Source organism: Lactuca saligna, chromosome 5, assembly GCF_052625555.1.
Source record: "Lactuca saligna cultivar CGN05327 chromosome 5, ASM5262555v1, whole genome shotgun sequence".
NCBI classification, from domain to species: domain Eukaryota; kingdom Viridiplantae; phylum Streptophyta; class Magnoliopsida; order Asterales; family Asteraceae; genus Lactuca; species Lactuca saligna.
In genome coordinates this window covers 257,644,692-257,662,935 of record NC_136421.1, presented here as the reverse complement: position 1 = coordinate 257,662,935, position 18,244 = coordinate 257,644,692, and the positions used below count along the sequence as shown (strand labels likewise).

Here is an 18,244-nt window from a genome sequence, read left to right as displayed (position 1 = left end):
AGGTGACCCAAATCAGGAGTCAATTACTTTTGTGAGCCTTACAAAAGCACAATCACCCCCATTAAAAACCATAAAAATGGAGCTAAGAATTATGAAAATACAGCTGTACTATAATAGCTTCCACAATTCTTCTCTCTCTGAGTGTGTGTGTCTGACTTGGTATGTTTCTTCACATTAATTATACATACAACCAAATATAAAAACAATAAAAGCCATAAAATTAGAAATAGAAAGTCAAAATAAGGGGCATAGTCTCAACAGCCTAAAGCCCTTTTGCAGCCATTCTTAAGGATCAAAAGAGCAAAAACCAAACAACTCTTCGCTTTAGCGGTTACAAAGTCCTTTAAAAAACCTACACCGCTTACATCTTATGTATCTATTTTGCCAGACTCAAATTCAGTTTGTGTTTACTTTTCTTGTGATGTTAGAGAAGATTAGAGATCGGTGAGTTCAAATTCTAGATACCCATTTGTTAAATTTTCAATAAATGTTTAAAGATTGTGTTTTAGTTGATGGGGTTAGTGGGTTTGTTGATATGGATGATGATCAGTATTTTGCCTATTATTTTAATTGAAGGATTTACTACTTTTGACTATTTTTCAGGTTGTGAAATTCAAGGTTTAGGAGGCCGAATTACTAAATGGGTAATTTATGCAGCAATTCCGGTTCCAAGGTGACGATTGTTCATCCCTCTTTCCATATGTTTTCAATTTCATTTTTTTCAAGTGTGTTCTTGAATTTGATTTATGAATTTGTTTGAATATAAGCATAGGCAAGTAAATTGACCGATGGAATTGATTTTTTATGATCGCTGTAATTAGGGGTTTGCTTTCTACTGAACATCCAATTAGGGTTTCATCTAAGTATAGTTATTTTTCTAGTTTTTTGTATAAAATCTATCTTTTTTTTTTCTTTCTATATGATAAAGCAAAAAAGTCTTCAAGTTTGACCAACTTATGAGATTGCTAGATTATGAGATCCAGCAAGCTTCTTTTCAAGTTTGAACTATCCAAATTTGTTGCCAATTCAATGGTTTTCATTGCTGACGATAGAGCCGCAATTCGTGCAAATCTAGATTTTTATAGTTAATGAGATAACGAATTTTGTCGTTTTACGGGTGTGGTCAAACTTCACTTCTTTTCAAAACTGAATTATGTGATCTTCATTGTGTGATTTAATCCGGTTTTGTGATTCATTTAGAACATAAACTTGATCTTTATCCTGTGTCAAACCTTATTTAACAAGTGTATTCATCATGCTTGCCATCAATTTCAAGCTTAATGCAAATTTTGTTTTTTGACCAAATAGTAGTTGAAAGTCAATGGTTGACTTGTGAGATTAATTAATCTTCATTTTGTGTTTATAATTGGTGAATGGTTTTAGTATCCATATTGTAAGCTCAATGGTCGACTATTTCATATTGACTTGCTTGTTTTAACAATATGGAAACCCTACTTTCTCCCAAGATTGACCTAGATAGAATTTGATATAAAAGGGTATATATATAATTTAACGGAACTTTTTTTTGTCAACTTTAGCTTGCAAATGGGCAATCATCAAATGGTGCGGGCAAGGGACGAGGTGATCAAGGGTCAATTAGATATGGGTACACCCTAGTTAAAGGGAAGGCTAATCATCCAATGGAAGATTACCATGTTGCCAAATTTGTCCCTTATCAAGGGCGTGAACTTGGACTTTTTGCTATTTATGATGGGCATCTCGGGGATAGTGTGCCCTCATATCTTCAAAAGCATTTATTCTCCAATATCTTGAAGGAGGTGAGGCGTTACAATTGTCTTTTGACTCAAAAGTTGACCTTAAAATCAACAACTTGGATGCAAAATGCTTCCCTTTATCTAAAACATGATCACTTTATAAAACAAAGTACTCAAATTCTAAAAAGTTTTGTATCTGGAAAGTTAATTACAAAATAAGGCCGATTTTATAAAAGTATGGGAAAACTGACTTTTTGTATTGAGTCGTTCTTTCTGCATCGAGTCAAAAAGGAACACTCATAAATAGTTTATCGGATTAAAGTCTTGTCCCCATTAATTATTTGTCTTTTTTATGTGGAACCTAGAAATGGATGCATGGAAAAATATAAAAGGAAACAGATAAAGATTGACTATGACGAATGTGTAGTACATACGTATGTTGATTCCTTTTTTGTTTGTATGCGTCATATTCCTATGTACTCTACATACGTAATCTATTTGGTTATATTATAAGTTCAATTTCTCATAATTAGGAGGGAACAAAAAAAATAAAGAATTAAGAATCTACATATACATACGTCCCCATTTCGGCTAATATTATACGTCATACTTTCAGCACCAATCGCCTTTGCATTTCATAAAACATACTTTTTCACACGTCACAATTATTCCATTCAATTTTTTGCGTCATTATAAAACTTCTAATGTTTAAAATTTGTTTATCCACTGCTAAAATTACGTATTTTCCTATCCTAAATCACTAATATCAATGGGACATGAAATTGGTATGGATCTCTGGTTTGTGCAAAAGACATGAATGCCCTCCAGTCCACCCAACTTATTTTTGAAAAATGGTTCGACTATAGTGTATGATGATGTTTTATGTTATTTTGTAGGGTGAGTTTTGGACTGATCCAAACAGGTCAATTTCAAAATCCTATGAAAGAACTGATCAAGCCATTCTTTCCCACAATTCTGACCTTGGAAGAGGTGGGTCCACTGCAGTCACTGCAATTCTCATCAACGGTTGTAAGTTATGGGTAGCAAATGTTGGTGATTCTCGGGCAGTTCTTTCCAACAAAGGGCAGGCAATTCAAATGAGCATTGATCATGAGCCCAATACTGAGTGGGTCAGTATTGAAAATAGAGGAGGTTTTGTCTCAAACATGCCAGGTGATATTCCTCATCATCAAAGGCCATTTAGAACTTTTCATATATATAAGGAAATTTGATTTTTCTTTTTAAGGAGATACAATAACATTAAATGATCAAGATTTTGTTATCAGGAGATGTAGCAAGAGTGAATGGACAGCTGGCGGTTTCTCGTGCTTTTGGAGACAAGAATCTCAAGAATCATTTGCGCTCTGATCCCGACATAACAAATGCAGATATTGATGCAAATAATGAGATTCTCATTCTTGCAAGTGATGGTCTATGGAAGGTAATAACATAAGTATTCACTCATTATTTATGTATTTACTCATTCTTTCTGCATTATTTAAGTAAAAAGGAAACACACTGACTTTTTTTTGTTTGATTGGTGTTGATACAGGTTATGAGCAACCAAGAGGCAGTGGATGTAGCAATAAAGATCCGGGACCCACAAAAGGCAGCAAAGCAACTAGCTGTTGAAGCACTGAAACGAGAGAGTAAAGATGATATATCATGCATTGTTGTTCGGTTTAAGTGATGAAAGAAACTCTATATAAAGAATCTGCATGGATTTAGGAATGAGTATGTGCAGTATAAGATAAGAAGATGTAAATTATTGAGGGTTTATGGTTTGCAGGATTTGCAAAGGAAAAAATTACATAGTTCATTGCCATCGTAAGTATGGTTTTTTTTTTTCTTAAAATGTTTATGGATATGGAAGTGTTGTTGCTAGTGATGGTGAGTTTGTTGATTTTTCGTTTCTTGAATGTGTAGATTTATATATATTTACTTTTGTTTTTATGGTAAGTTTTGATGGTAAAATCTGTAGCAATATTTACTTTCCATACACCAAATATTTGAATACTATATATATATATATATATATATATATATATATATATATATATATATATATATATATATATATATATATATATATATCCTAAGAGTCTCTTATTCATACAAAAGGTGAACCGATTAATTCACTATAATATTCCTTAACTTTCATATAAAATGAGTTCATTTGAAGATGATATTTGGCATTGTGAAGAAGATTGTTATATTTGTTCAAATATTAACCCATTTTCATCATGATGAACTAGTACTGGTTAAGATACTCAATTATATATTCGAAAAGAAGTTGGTTGATGAAGAAGACAACTAGAGAGACTTAGTCAATAATTAATTGGTAATTACTTTTGTGACTAAAAGAGATTAATTAAACTTAAGGGACTGGAATTGTAATTATAAGATAATTGCAATTTGGGCCATGGATTGCCTTGTATTAAGGGATGGACGAATTCTAATGGGAAACCCATAAGGAAATCGTCCATGGGCTTAATTAAAGGAGTCTATGGGTTGCTTAGGGCTTAAGCATCCAAATTAGGGTTTCCTTGTTAGATAACCCTAATAGCCCAACTATATAAAGACCCCTTAAGGCTAAAAAACGTGGCTAAGTTTCTTGTAAGGGTTTACACACGTTTTTGGCAGCCTCCAACCTCTCTCCTCTTCATCCTCTTGCTTATGGTGTTTGTAAGCCATTAGAGGAGTGACACTTGTGACTCTAAGCCTTCCAAAGTCAATTCAAGGAGGAATTAGGATTGTTATTGCTACATAACAATCAAGGTATGATCTTAAACCTAATTACATGTTAATATGATTACTTGCATGCTAGAATTAGGGTTTATAGTCTTGGATTCAAAGCATGTACAATAGAGAAACCTAGATCCGAGCATTAGGGTTTGTATGAGCACATAGGATGTCTTATGACCAAAACCCATCAATGGTATCAGAGCCTAGCTTGGTTTCAATTGTATTGATGCATTGTATAACTGAAAAATTCGATTTTTTGGATTGTGGAGGCTGGACTCGCCGAGTCCATGGCTGAACTCGCCGAGTCCATGCAGACTCGACGAGTCAACTCGTCAGATAATGCTTTTCTCGGGATTTCTTGCTGTTTTTGCATACGGATAGTTACCTTATCATTTTAGATCAATATAAATCTGATTTTATGATATATATGACTATATTCTTGATCTAATTAAAGATAATTATCAATTAACAAGATAATTGTTTCCTTATAAGATAATTGATTAATTATTTTGAGTAAATTGATAAATTGTTTTGCAAGAAATCATTAAATAAATCAAATATGGATAATTATGTGATTAAATGTTAATTTAAAATTATTTGTTATTTGATCCTTGTTGTTATGAAAGGTTTCATATTTTCCCCTTTAGGTTTTATAGTTTAAATTTGAACCCAAAAGTTTTGGAGTTTTGAAATTTAAATAGTTAAAACCCTAATGTTTTGAAAAAGGTTTCAAAATTTTCCCTCAAGTTTTGGAATTTAAAAGTTGATTAAAAGTTTAGTTAGAAATGTTAAATTCTAAAACCCTAGTAATGTTTTGAAAAGTTCAAATCACACCTTTATGGTTTTATTAATTAATTAAGGAGTATAATTAAAAGAGGTTTAATAAATCCATAAAAGTTTAGGTTAACCATTTAATTGAATTAAAAGTGTAATTGTTAAAGTTAACCATATAGTATTTTAAAAGTGTAAAATACACCCTATACTATATATATAACATTAAAGGTTTAACATTATATATATGTATGAGTAAAAGTCAGTCTTACCGTTAGTAGGCCTCATTCACGAAGCTGGTCTATAAGGGGTGTTTAAGGAAATTGCCTATAAAATGGTGATTGAATGGGTATCCACTCTTACCCATCGCACTCTTGACTAGTGGAGGGTCGTTAGCCGAACGGGTAGGATAGGACGAAACCTTCCATTATAAGTATAATGAAATACAAAGTAACTAAATGTTTTTCAAATTCCCAATCTTAGTTACTTAGGCAAAAGTGAATTGATGCAATTCCATGAAATTACACTTTGTGCCCTTGCGAATACGTTAGTGGAGCATGTGTGGTTTACCGGCACACTAAATGGTTCTAAGCAAAGGTAGCAAAGGGTGACTCAATGTTTGTCATAGTTCGGTGGAGCGTGTGTGGTTTACCGACACATCGAATAGGTGATTGTAACATGTGAGGGCACCATGTAGTTTGCATGGTTATTCACACCCGCTTTGTGATCCTCGGCATCCCAGTCACAAACAAGAGGGGCATATCGAGATTTAAACATGCCATTGAAATGTTCAATGAATCTCAAAGGATCTAGGAGTTTTCATAGATTTAAAACTTAAATTTCTTTTTTCGTTTTTCATGGTGGAAATTAGTTAATCGTCATTCACTTACCTTCAAATGTTCTGCAATTTGGGTTACGGCATCCCTCTCCCGAGTTGTAGGATATTGTTTTGGGTCCTAGCCTTGGAATTTCATTTGGGTGATTTACCAAGGACTCAATCAATCAACTAACTTGAATTCGTTTTTCTCCCGATGTCAAAGTTCGACAACTATGGTATTCTCAAATCCCGTGGAACAAGCATTCCACATGAAGATGATATTCCACGATTCGATCGAGGAACAAGAAATCATGCTTCACTTCCTCCTCCTCCTCCAATTATTCTCCCTAACCCACAAGATTGTAAAATTGAAAGGTTCAATATCACTCAAGCCCTTTTGGCAAGTAAACATAAAGAGGGCAAGTCAGTGTGTGCACACGTCTTAGGGATGAAGTCACACATTGATAGATTAAGAATGATGGGATCCGTTGTCGGTGAAGCGATGGCTGTTGATTGGGTTCTTCAGTCACTTCCTAACTCATATAGTGAGTTCGTAAGAGAGTACTATATGATGAACCACGACGTGACCCTTATTGATCTCACCTATATGCTTATTGCTGCTGAATCAGCAATGATTTGGCGCAATAGAAAAAGCAAAGTTGATTGGTGAATCTGCCTTCAAGACCTCTATGGATATAGACAATGGCAATGAAAGACATGCAATGATCGAAAAGTTTGATCATAAGAGAAAGGCGATGTCTGAAGTAGTTCCATGTGTTATTCCAAAAAGAGTCAATTTGCTTTTATTGCCAAGAGAAGGGGCATTGAAGACGAAGCTGCCCTATTTACCTAAGAGATCTAAGAGATGGGAGAGTCGAAACGTATGGCTCTAATTTAGGTAAAATCCATTGACTAACTCTTTTAAGCTTCATTCTAGATTCTGAATACATAATGTGATAAGATTACAATTGGTGTTTAGAAGGATCAAAGAAAAGAAAAGAAGCTTAAGGGAAGAAGTGAGCAGAATCTAACCATGAAGGAATGGATTTCGATCGCGTTTCTCGAAGATTAGATTCTTGAGCTTCTACTTAGAGTTAGAATTAGATTGCTAAGAAAGATGTATTAGCATAAGTTTTTCAATGAGTTGCATTGTAAGGACAAATTTTTCCGCAATAAAATAAATTTTTTATTTTAAATTTTATTTATTTATCCTTACAATGGCGTGTATGAAAAATTGATGTTAAAATTATTAACAATAATGGATTTATTTCTTATTGTGTTATGGAAAGTCAAGAATTTACCAAATAGGGAGAGTTTCTCATCGCCCAAGTTTCAATTGGACAGAAACTTGGAATCATGCAACCTGGTTGCACGATGAATGAGAAATTTCATATTTGGAAATTAGACTAATTCATTGACAAAGTGTCAAGTGAAGGACTAGGAGATCGAGTACACAAAGTTGTGTGTTGATCAAGTTCACCATAAGAGTAACAAAGATATTCGTCATGATTTACTAAAGACTTAGTAAATATGATTACACTTACAAGATTAAGTGTAATTTTGAATTGATTAAAGGGTTTAGATCAATAGCAAAACGAATAAGAAAAATCAAGTAGGCAGAAAGATAAGAGTTTCTCCATTCTAAGAAGAAGGGAGAGTAGCTTTTATGCTTTATGATAGGTCTTAATGATTAAGAACCATATCTCAATTGATCCTCTAAGTGAGTCTTGGTACAATTGTATGTCCAAGAAGAGGAATCAAAGATTGAAGAAATGGTCAAATCAAGAAGTCAATCATACTTCGTTCCAAAACAAGTCTTAAAGTCAAGATTGTGACATTGAGTGAATAGTATTAAGAAAGTTTATAACATTCATCAATTGTGGAAAGTTGTGATGTTTTGGATAAGACAAAGACCAACTAAGACCAAAATTATGAAGTGTTAAAAGCTACACTAACTCTTGAATATTTGTTTGTCAAGATATGTTTTGATAAGAGAATCGTATATGTCAAGGAGTCAGTGGGAGTCTTAATAGTCTTGAAAAGTTTCAAGAACAAATCAAATAAACCTTATCGATTATCACTAGCACACGAGTTGAGGTTTACAACCTATCGTGAAGACATTATTTTGTTTCTGTGCCAATCCAATCGAGTTAATTATGCATGTGAGTCCTATGAGTTCTCATTTGAATGCATAAAAGGCAAGGACCTTGATCAATGAAAGGTACATTGATAGAAAAAAAGGTGAGATGCTTAACTACTTGGAAGACGTGGTGGGCAGCTGTGCTACCATAAGGCAAGAAATCAAGATTAAGAAAGTTCGGTCCATATGAGTCTGAATTTGTTGTAAACTTTGATTTAACAAATTCACATGGATAGGAACAAATACACCATTTAAATCTAAGTGTCATAAGATTTCCTCATTCATGAAAATGATTGTGAGGAAATGCTTTCACTAAGAAAGATTTTAAAAGATAGTGATTGTAAAATTGCATTCTCGAATTCGATCATGGTTACGGCATCCCTTTCCATAATTTGAATTGTGAGGTTTGGAAATTAGTCTTAATTGTTAAGACACACATATGAACTATCTAAGGCAAAAGTGTATAAGTTCAAGAAGTCTTGATAAAAGATTATCAAAGCACTAAGTATTAGAAACATGAACTTAAGAAATTCAATAAGTATTGTTTTTCTGAAAGTTAAGATGTTTATGAATACATGTCGAAGCTAGTGGGAGCATAAGTGTTATGTTTTATAATAATCATCATGATAGTGGGAGCATAAATGTTATGATTGTATGATTATTAAGGCATGTATTGGATAGTTGGTAATATTAATTATAGAAAACATGAGTCATACTTTGCAAAGTTGTAAGAGTTGAAAGGTTGTTTTGCTATAATTAAGGGAGAGAATATTATGCTTCATTTCAAATCTAAAGGATTAGGTTGTGAAATGTTGATAAATTTAGTCAAAGGTACATAGTGTGTTCTTAAAGTTTCGATTATGATTACGACATTCCTCTTCACAATTCGAATTTTGAGAACATAGAAAATAAAACATTATGCGTCGTGTCCCATACGCTTCGGGTATAGGATCGATTGAAAATGATTTAATGTTTGACCATTCTAAAATTTTCCAAATGTCTAGTGCATTTAGAGGGAAAAGGGACTAGAATTGGTTTTGACTAAAATAATTAAACAACGATCAAAGGACAATCCAAAGTTCGACGAGGATTGGTCGCTTGTGAGTAGTTGGAAGTATAGTATTGGAAATTATGGAAATGTTTCCATATTGGATGGACAATATCGACATAATTACGAATAGATAAGATTCTATTAAGAATGAGTTGTCATATGGAAAATATGGAAGCGTGTCCATATTGGGAAGTAAATATTGAAAATCTATGTCTAGATTAGAAACTTTTATGCAAAAGGATGTTCAAAGGAATGTACTTTGAGAGAGAGACATCATATCTAAGGAATTGTCTTGTAACAATCTCCGATAGAGGACTTTGTAATGTCATTTGCAATAGTCTTTGTGACTTTGGTGCAGTGACATTACGAAAGGATCGTTGCATAAAGTGTTAGAATCTAGCATATTCTATAAGTAGCGAGAATTTGATATTCTTGCACTTAAGAAAATGGATTTGGAGTTGTAAAATGAGAATGATTGGAAATGTGTTCAATTTGTCTATTTCACAAAAGTAAGAACCATAGGTAAACATTGTGTGCATGCTAGGAGCATGGGACAAGTGTAATAATTCAAGTAAGAAGTTGATTAACCGAAACGACAAATAATGAGTAATCGATATGGTGATAAATAAAACGTGTTTTGTTTATACTCAAAGGTTTGAGGCCATATGGGATTAGTATTATTCTTGTGTTTCACCTTGCATGTTTTGACTTCCAGAATAATTGAGTTTATTAAGAATAATCGAATTATTCAAACGGGTCACAGTTGTTCATATGTTGGAAGTAGATATGAATGAAGACTGTCGTGAATTGGTGTGTGGATTGTCTAAAAGAGTATTAGACATAAGCAAATGTTTGCTGCAACGTTCATGAGTGCTTATGAATATGATTTGAGCATTGGATTAAACCCACGCTCACTTGGATCACTATCTCGAGTGATTAGTGAGACGATAACATCTTATATTCTTCAAACTAAGATGTGTGAGTTGTATCTTGCTAATCGGTTGCACATTGATAATGTGTAAACGCACTAGTAACTTGGTGTTATAAAACATATTGTTGTGTGCGATTTGGTTAGTGAGTGCAAGCAAGCATTGTATCAAAGTTTATCCGTTCCTTTTATCCAAAGAAGGATAAAAGCGATATCTTTGGGCCCCTCAATGGTTTAGTGATGACATACGTAAATGCTCGGCCGGGCTAGGGCTAATTTGATTTGTTCAATTAGTCTGTCGTCATAAATCAGAAATCGAGAAGTAGTACAAAGAGAATGATTAAAAATCATATCTCATACGATATCTAGAATGGAGGAATATATGATCCCTAATCTAAGGACACGCGTATCTGATATGATCAGAGTTGACAGCGGCTTTGGAAAGCTACGATTGCAGATCTGGATCTGAAGTCATACGCAGAATAGTTGTTAGACTTATCTAAGTGAGAGACTGTTGGATTAGTGTCTAAGTCCATAACTATTTTGGTATGTACTTGACCCGATGGTGCATGGTCCTTTTGGGTTGCCTTCACCAAAGCAACTTGATAGGATGAATTATGGAGAGTAAGGATTAAATATGATTTATTAATATATTATGGGAATAATATATTAAAGGAGAAATCATATTGTTTAATTAATATTAGTCAATAATTAATTGGTAATTAGTTTTGTAACTAAAAGAGATTAATTAAACTTAAGAGACTGGAATTGTAATTATAAGATAATTGCAATTTGGGCCATGGATTGCCTTGTATTAAGGGATGGACGAATTCTAATGGGAAACCCATAAGGAAATCGTCCATGGGCTTAATTAAAGGAGTCTATGGGTTGCTTAGGGCTTAAGCATCCAAATTAGGGTTTCCTTGTTAGATAACCCTAATAGCCCAACTATATAAAGACCCCTTAAGGCTCAAAAACGTGGCTAAGTTTCTTGTAAGGGTTTACACACGTTTTTGGCAGCCTCCAACCTCTCTCCTCTTCATCCTCTTGCTTATGGTGTTTGTAAGCCATTAGAGGAGTGACACTTGTGACTCTAAGCCTTCCAAAGTCAATTCAAGGAGGAATTAGGATTGTTATTGCTACATAACAATCAAGGTATGATCTTAACCTAATTACATGTTAATATGATTACTTGCATGCTAGAATGAGGGTTTATAGTCTTGGATTCAAAGCATGTACAATAGAGAAACCTAGATCCGAACATTAGGGTTTGTATGAGCACATAAGATGTCTTATGATCAAAACCCATCAAAAAGGAAGTTGTAATGGATAATAGATACAAAAAAAAATGTAAGTGTCAGAAAAGTGGATTAGTGGTGTGGATGTAGAGATTGAAAAACTTATAACAGAACGAAACTGTTTGGAAGATGTTATTAGAATTAGAAGATGTTTTATTGATCGTGAAAAAATAGTGTAGATGTTTGGCCGGGAATTTAGTTTTGAAATCAATTTAATGAGAGTTTTATTTGCTTTTAGTTTTGGTTTTAACACCTTTTCTTTTTTTTTTTTTTTTTTTTTTTTAAAATTTTCTCATTAATTTCAAAATTTTGGCTTTGATGGGTTTGAATTTCTTTTTTCACAACCATCATTTGTCTCTATGGATAAAATAAAAATTATTAAATATTATAAAATACGACACCTAAAACTATGAAAGTTTGAATTTCTTTTTTCACGACTGGTATTTATCTCTATAAATAAAATAAAAATTATGAAAGTTTCCTTATCTATAAACCCATTTTTTAAGCAACACCCAAAGAAATTGATTTGTTGCTCATTTAAATTGATTCAAAATATTGCTTTGGATTTCGGACGATTTGACAAATTTCTTTGTATGAAAATCACTCACACTTATCGACTGACCAAAGGACAGAAAATAAAACCTTACTATATTAGTGAACAGTTAATACTAAACTATTATTCATATTCCATATTATTCTTCTTATTTCGATATAAAGTTTCTATTATGGACATGTTTTTCTCGGTTACCTAAAATTGTTTAAGCTCCATACATGTTGTCAAAAAAACCTAGTAGATAATCAAACAAAAAGACAAAAAATGAATCCAGATTTTGAAATAAAAAACATTCAACATTGTTCATCATATTCTCTAAACTCATTTATCGCATTTGAGTTGATCATTTTTTTCATTATGAGTTTAAATCCTACACAAAAATAACCAAAACTAACCTGGTTCACCGGATATATGTTTATTATCTTCAAAAATAACTTGAAAACTTGTGTTGGAATATCTGTTCCGAGTTTTTGTAAAAATGGTCATTTTCAAAGAATTAAAGTATTTGGTTATTTTTTTAGTGGATATCCCAATTATTTTGACAAATAAATAATTGGATTTTGGTAAAAATCTCAAATATCCCCCCCAATCATAGAATTCCATCTGATTGTCCTCTTTGAGCTAAAACCCTAGGAACGTTTTTTACGTAACATAATTATTATCTTCACACGCCTCTCCATTTCGATCTGTTGGCGCCTTCTAATCTTCTCATTTTTTTCTCGTCTCCTTATCCACTAAATCTTCATCCCCTTCTCTGCTTCTCCCCCAATCAATTCGCCATTTCCAGATCAATCCCTGCAAAAGAAAATGGTAGAAGCTCAAGCAGCACCAACACCTCTAGCTCCATTACTTCTTCGTAACATCTTGTTACCGTTATTCATCTACAGCGATAAAACCCTGATAAACTTATCCCACAAATTCAAACTATTCCATATCATCCGTTATACTCTAATCACCGCCTTCCTGTTCTTCCTCAAAGTCATCCCTTCCTTCATCTCTTATTCTCTTCACCCCAATCAAAATCAAAATCACAACTCCGATCCCGAATTGGATTCCGATTCTGGTCCTCATCCATGGGTTCCATTTTTAAAGGGTAATGACGCCGCCGATGGTAGCTTAGTGGATGAAACGTGCATAGCGCGTGCACTGACGCAGTTGCTCGCTATAATCAACGAAATACCCGTCAGTTCGAGGAAGTACGAGATCGTCCGGTCGTACGCCGAGAAATTGATGAATGAAAATCTAGAGGAGGGCTACGAGCCGTTAAGGAAAGTGAACGCCAAGGTTCTCTCCGCCGCGTTTTCACGGGCACTTCAACAACTGCAATCGGCAGCGGTGGCGGCGGCGAAGTATGATATTGAGAAAAATACCGCCACCGGTGGAGATGTAACGAAAAAGGGCGGTGGCTACTTTGGGTTGAACCGGGTGATTAAAACTGTGGGCCATTACGGCGATTTTGCTTGGACTCAGTTCACGAAACCGAAAACGCGGTTGCGGGTTTCGGCTGAGAAGTTGTCAGCTGAGTTGCTTTGGCTGGCGGAGAAACTAGTGGCGTGTGGAAGCGCTGATGAAGCTGTGAGGCAATGGGCTTCGGCTTCTAAGTTGGCTTGTGTGGCTCTCTCGGCTCAGCAGCGGCTACAAGGTTCGTTGGTCAAACTTTCAGGTATGGGATTCTACCGTCTTTGACTTTTAACTCCATTACCTACATGAACTCGAATGTTCCGTCGTATCAGAACCACATATTCATTTTCCTTAAAAATATCATGAATAATACTATTTTTAAATTTTGTATAACCCTTTATAGTCATGATTTTATATCAAGTTAAGATGTTACCCTTTATAGTCATAATTTTATATCAAGTTAAGAAGTTTACAAGTGATCATCATAATATGTTCAAACGTTTATGTTAAAAATGTTAACAAATCTTTACAAAAACTATTTTCTAAATTTATTAATACTATTTTCAAATGAGCATTTCAAATTTAATTTCTCTATAATAATAAACTAAAAAAAATAAAATACTATTTTCTACAATAAATCAATTTTTTTTTTTTCAAATGAGCATTTTTTTAATTTATTAATAATAAATAGATTAAAGTAACATATTACATTACTTTACAAACAATTGTTGATATTTTAAATGATCATCGTGATCGGATTAATATGACCATTATCACTAATAGTAAGTCGTTGGAGGCCGATTAATCAACTGTCTAAACTAATTTTTATTTTTTACAACACTGATTGTTCTCTGAGTGATTCAGAGCATTCTTAACCGTTTGCAGGTTAATTCTGATGTTACCAAATAGCCTGAATATTGAATAGTTAACAGACTTACCAAATAGCCCATAAATTATTATTATTATTTTTGAAGCCATATGATATATTGATATGTTGTTAATATAATGTTCATACTCTGCAGTGTACTTGTTCAAGGAGGCAGTATCTATGGGTGGTCAAGATGATGACGTGGAGGAACTAAGGAAAGTCAAAACGAAGTTATTAATGTCATGGCTACCATTTTTGTGTCGAGCGACAATTGGTGTAGAAGCACCTGTATTAAACTTCAATGAAAAAGCTGAGCTTGAAAACATGTTGGGCAAGCTTATCGAGTCCTTAAAACATGAAGAAGAACAAGAAAAAGTCTTGTCTTTATGGCTCCACCATTACGCTCATTGTCCATCTTCCGATTGGCCTAACCTCCATCAATACTATGATCGTTGGTGCACTGCTTCCCGCAACCTCTTCATCCTCCAAGGCAAACAAGAAAAATGACATGTTCACTGAAGTGAATTTGGTGCTATAAACCATTAATTGTTATTTTTTATTGAAAGATCATGGTTATCAGAGAATCAAGGTGCATAATGATGTCACAATATATTTCATCGATGAATGTGCATGTATATATTTTAATTCATTCTACTCTCATCTTTTTCTTGTAAGATGTGGATTTTGGTGTGTGTATATAACTTATGGCACGTTGTATATGTTAATGTAGAATTATATTGATGTAATAAGGTAGAAATAAAATATTAATAGAGAACATTGTTTGATGATATTCTTTCAAAGTTTTACATGTTTTCCTGCATATCTTCTTCTCCTACACCCTTTTATGGATATATAGATTATGAACCACATAGTTCTACTTATGATTTTGTTGATGATGGTGGTACGACTACACTCAAAACACCATGTACATTGCAAATGGTGAAATCTCATGACCTAAACCTAAATCAAAATCATGATAATGTACTTTTCTAGAAGTTTTGGTGGAAAATTACCACATGGACCACGATTTTTCTTTCAAAAACGACTTGTGAACATTTCAAACTCATGTATGATCTTTAAACCAACATGCATGTGGAGATTTTCGATTTAGATGTTACATGTTCAAAGTTTGTTACTAAAAACTTCCAAATATGTTCATAAAGGGATTTATTCACAAACGAATATCTAAATTCCTTTTCTGCCCAAATACGATTTTTCCCTAAATCCCAATAACTAACTATGAAGATCTGAAAATTTTCATAAAATAATTCATTTTTCTCAAATTATGATAACTTTTGCAAGAAAATAGAGCAATAATTCACATAAAATACTTTTGCGGTCAATAAATTCTAAGAAAATTTGAGATGATCTAGACACTGATTCAAAACATTTTATGAAGTTGAACACATTTCTATGACAATTTTATGTTGATTTTGATTTTATTTTTAATGAAAAGAAATAAATAGTGAAATATAGTTATGTATGTCAAAAACCATATTTGCTAACTTTCACATCTATTGGACATCATAAACACTCCATTAAAAAATTTACAAATTTTTCCATGACAATTTCTTGTTTTTTCCAAGGGGATTAAATTGATGAAAAATAGCTACACTTAACCAAAAATTATAATACTTCATTATAATATTCTATATCACATATTAATCTTAAATGAAAAAGTTAGTGAATTTTTCTTACTGTTTAGTAATTTTTCATGAATTAATGCTTATTTATGAGAACAAATCAATGAAAGATAGTTAAACTACTCTAAAAATCACAAGAAACTATCATAACATCGTATATTACAGTTTAACCACAAATAAAAAAGTTTGGGAAATTTTCTAAACTGTTTGATATTTATTTGCATTTTTGTTAGAATAAATACATAAAAATCATAAAAATAGGTTACATTATTTAGTTTAGATATTTTTCTCAGCTTTTATACATTAAATAACAACTTTAAAATTTGTTTGAAGAATTATCTAATCTGGTTACTATTTATGCTATCTTCTTACATTTTATAAATATAAATCATAAAAACCGGACTCTACTATATGAAAACAACTTTTGATATTTTTTCCAACTTATATACATTGTACATCAATGATAAAAAAAAAATTTTGGATAAATTTCTTAATTGTTTACTATTTTTCATGATTTTGTGTTGATTTGAGAAATTAAATGAAGGAAAAATAAGTAAACACATCAATAATTGGAGAAAAAAAATCTCTGGAAGACATTCACTGTAGTTGGAATAAAAATATAAAGTTTAAAAAATTTTGGAAACTGTTTGATAATATTATGGATTTTACTTAGTTAAAACGCATTTGAAAAATATTATAATGCACTACAATTAATAATACAAAAATGTGGAAAAATACCACCTAAATTTATCTTTGAACCACATGAGTTATAAAATTCCAACATTTCAGAAAAATTTGTTACCAAGTAACTAAAACCCAATTTTTAGAATAACATTTGGCATTTCTCTATATGTAAAAATTAGTATATTAGAATTAGATTTTTAACATAGAAATTCACTAAAGTATGTTGTTATTGATGGGTTTTGACAACTATAAGATTCCTATGGTGCACATACAATCCTAATGCTTTGGATCTAAGTTTTCTCACGTTAGACATGCACTTTTCATTTTTCCAAAAGCCTAACTAGCATACAACTCGGTATTTAATACATAAAAACAAGTTAGATGATTACCTCTTTGTTTTAGCTTGTAGAACTTTGCCTTACAAGAGCTTAGCACTTCAAATGTGATGTATCAAATAAGCCACAAACACCAAGAACAATGGAGGACAATGAGAGAGAGCTTGGAGGCACCAAAATCGACTAGCTTCTTCTTTGAATACACTTGTATCCGATTTTAGGGCTTAGGGGTTACATTTATAGTGTAGAATTCCAATGGTCACTTTTAAACCCTAATTCATTCACTTAGGCTTTTAATCAATCATGGATCATTAGCGCAAATTATATGTATCACTGATTTACATAATCAGACCCCGTTAATTTAATTAGTCTCTTTTGATCATTAAATTAATTCCAAATTAATTCTTGATCAATACCAATTAAATAATATGATTTCTCAATTAATATATTATACTTATAATATATTAATAAATTACAAATAACCTCTTTCTCAAATATCCATCCTATCAAATTGCTCCGGTGAAGGCAACCCAAATGGACCATGCTACTATTAGGTCAAGTACATACCAATTATAGTTATGAGCTTAGACACATAATCCAAAAGTCTCCCACTTGGATAAGTTTAATAACTATAACTGCCAATGCAACTTCAAAATCCGATTAGCAATCGTAACTCTCAAAAGCCGCCGTCGAACTCTGACGCATCCTTTAGATAAGGGATCATATAATCCTCCGTTCTTTAAGATATCGTGTGGACACATACATGGAACATAGTCATACTTATTGCCCAATAAGTTGTTTCCCAATTTCAGATTTGTTTTGTAACATCCCAAATTTTCAAGCCCAAAAATTTCATTTTTAATATAACAATTTATAAAATCGCTTATGAGAAAATATCAAGTCAAGTAATTTCATCAAAACCATAGTCACATGTCTCAAAGTCATATCATTAAAACAATAATAACATCAGAGTACAATCCCAAGAATATCATGGTGCATAAATCTTGTGTGTGTGTGTGATGTGCAGCTACCGCGCCGACTCCTTCCCCTTCGCTGAAGAGGTACCTGAAACAAAACTGAAAACTGTAAGCACGAAGCTTAGTGAGTTCCCCCATCATTCCACATACCACATAAGGCTTGTCCCTCGGTATCTTTCAATCAGTATCTAGCTAGCATGACTGAGAGTTGGGCTCCCCTTCGGTATCTTTCAACCAGTAGTCGGGAGCTAACGTCACCTTCGGTATCTTACAACTGGTAACCAGGAGCTAACCTCCCCTTCGATATCTTTCAACCGC

General features: G+C 32.9%; 2 protein-coding genes across 2 annotated transcripts; both read left to right on the top strand.

The window, feature by feature from the left end:
- The first annotated feature begins 219 nt into the window (after positions 1-219).
- Positions 220-3,689, top strand: LOC145047493 (putative protein phosphatase 2C 9). Its single transcript, XM_078995770.1, has 6 exons — positions 220-444; positions 604-673; positions 1,539-1,778; positions 2,612-2,888; positions 3,002-3,156; positions 3,268-3,689. The coding sequence occupies exons 2-6, from the start codon at positions 641-643 to the stop codon at positions 3,403-3,405; spliced, it is 843 nt and encodes a 280-aa protein (XP_078851896.1). The 5' UTR covers positions 220-444; positions 604-640; the 3' UTR covers positions 3,406-3,689.
- Positions 3,690-12,617: 8,928 nt separating this feature from the next.
- On the top strand, positions 12,618-15,075 carry LOC145047492 (1,8-cineole synthase). The gene is made up of 2 exons (XM_078995769.1): positions 12,618-13,681; positions 14,442-15,075. The coding sequence occupies exons 1-2, from the start codon at positions 12,826-12,828 to the stop codon at positions 14,792-14,794; spliced, it is 1,209 nt and encodes a 402-aa protein (XP_078851895.1). The 5' UTR covers positions 12,618-12,825; the 3' UTR covers positions 14,795-15,075.
- The last annotated feature ends 3,169 nt before the right edge of the window (positions 15,076-18,244 follow it).

Excerpts from the sequence above, each read along its gene's own strand:
- LOC145047493 (XM_078995770.1), top strand. The coding sequence starts at position 641 with ATGGGTAATTTATGCAGCAATTCCGGTTCCAAG. Across the intron at positions 1,779-2,611 it reads TCTCCAATATCTTGAAGGAG|GGTGAGTTTTGGACTGATCC; the intron begins GTGAGGCGTTAC and ends GTTATTTTGTAG. Across the intron at positions 2,889-3,001 it reads TTTTGTCTCAAACATGCCAG|GAGATGTAGCAAGAGTGAAT; the intron begins GTGATATTCCTC and ends TTTTGTTATCAG.
- LOC145047492 (XM_078995769.1), top strand. The coding sequence starts at position 12,826 with ATGGTAGAAGCTCAAGCAGCACCAACACCTCTAGCTCCATTACTTCTT. Across the intron at positions 13,682-14,441 it reads TTCGTTGGTCAAACTTTCAG|TGTACTTGTTCAAGGAGGCA; the intron begins GTATGGGATTCT and ends CATACTCTGCAG.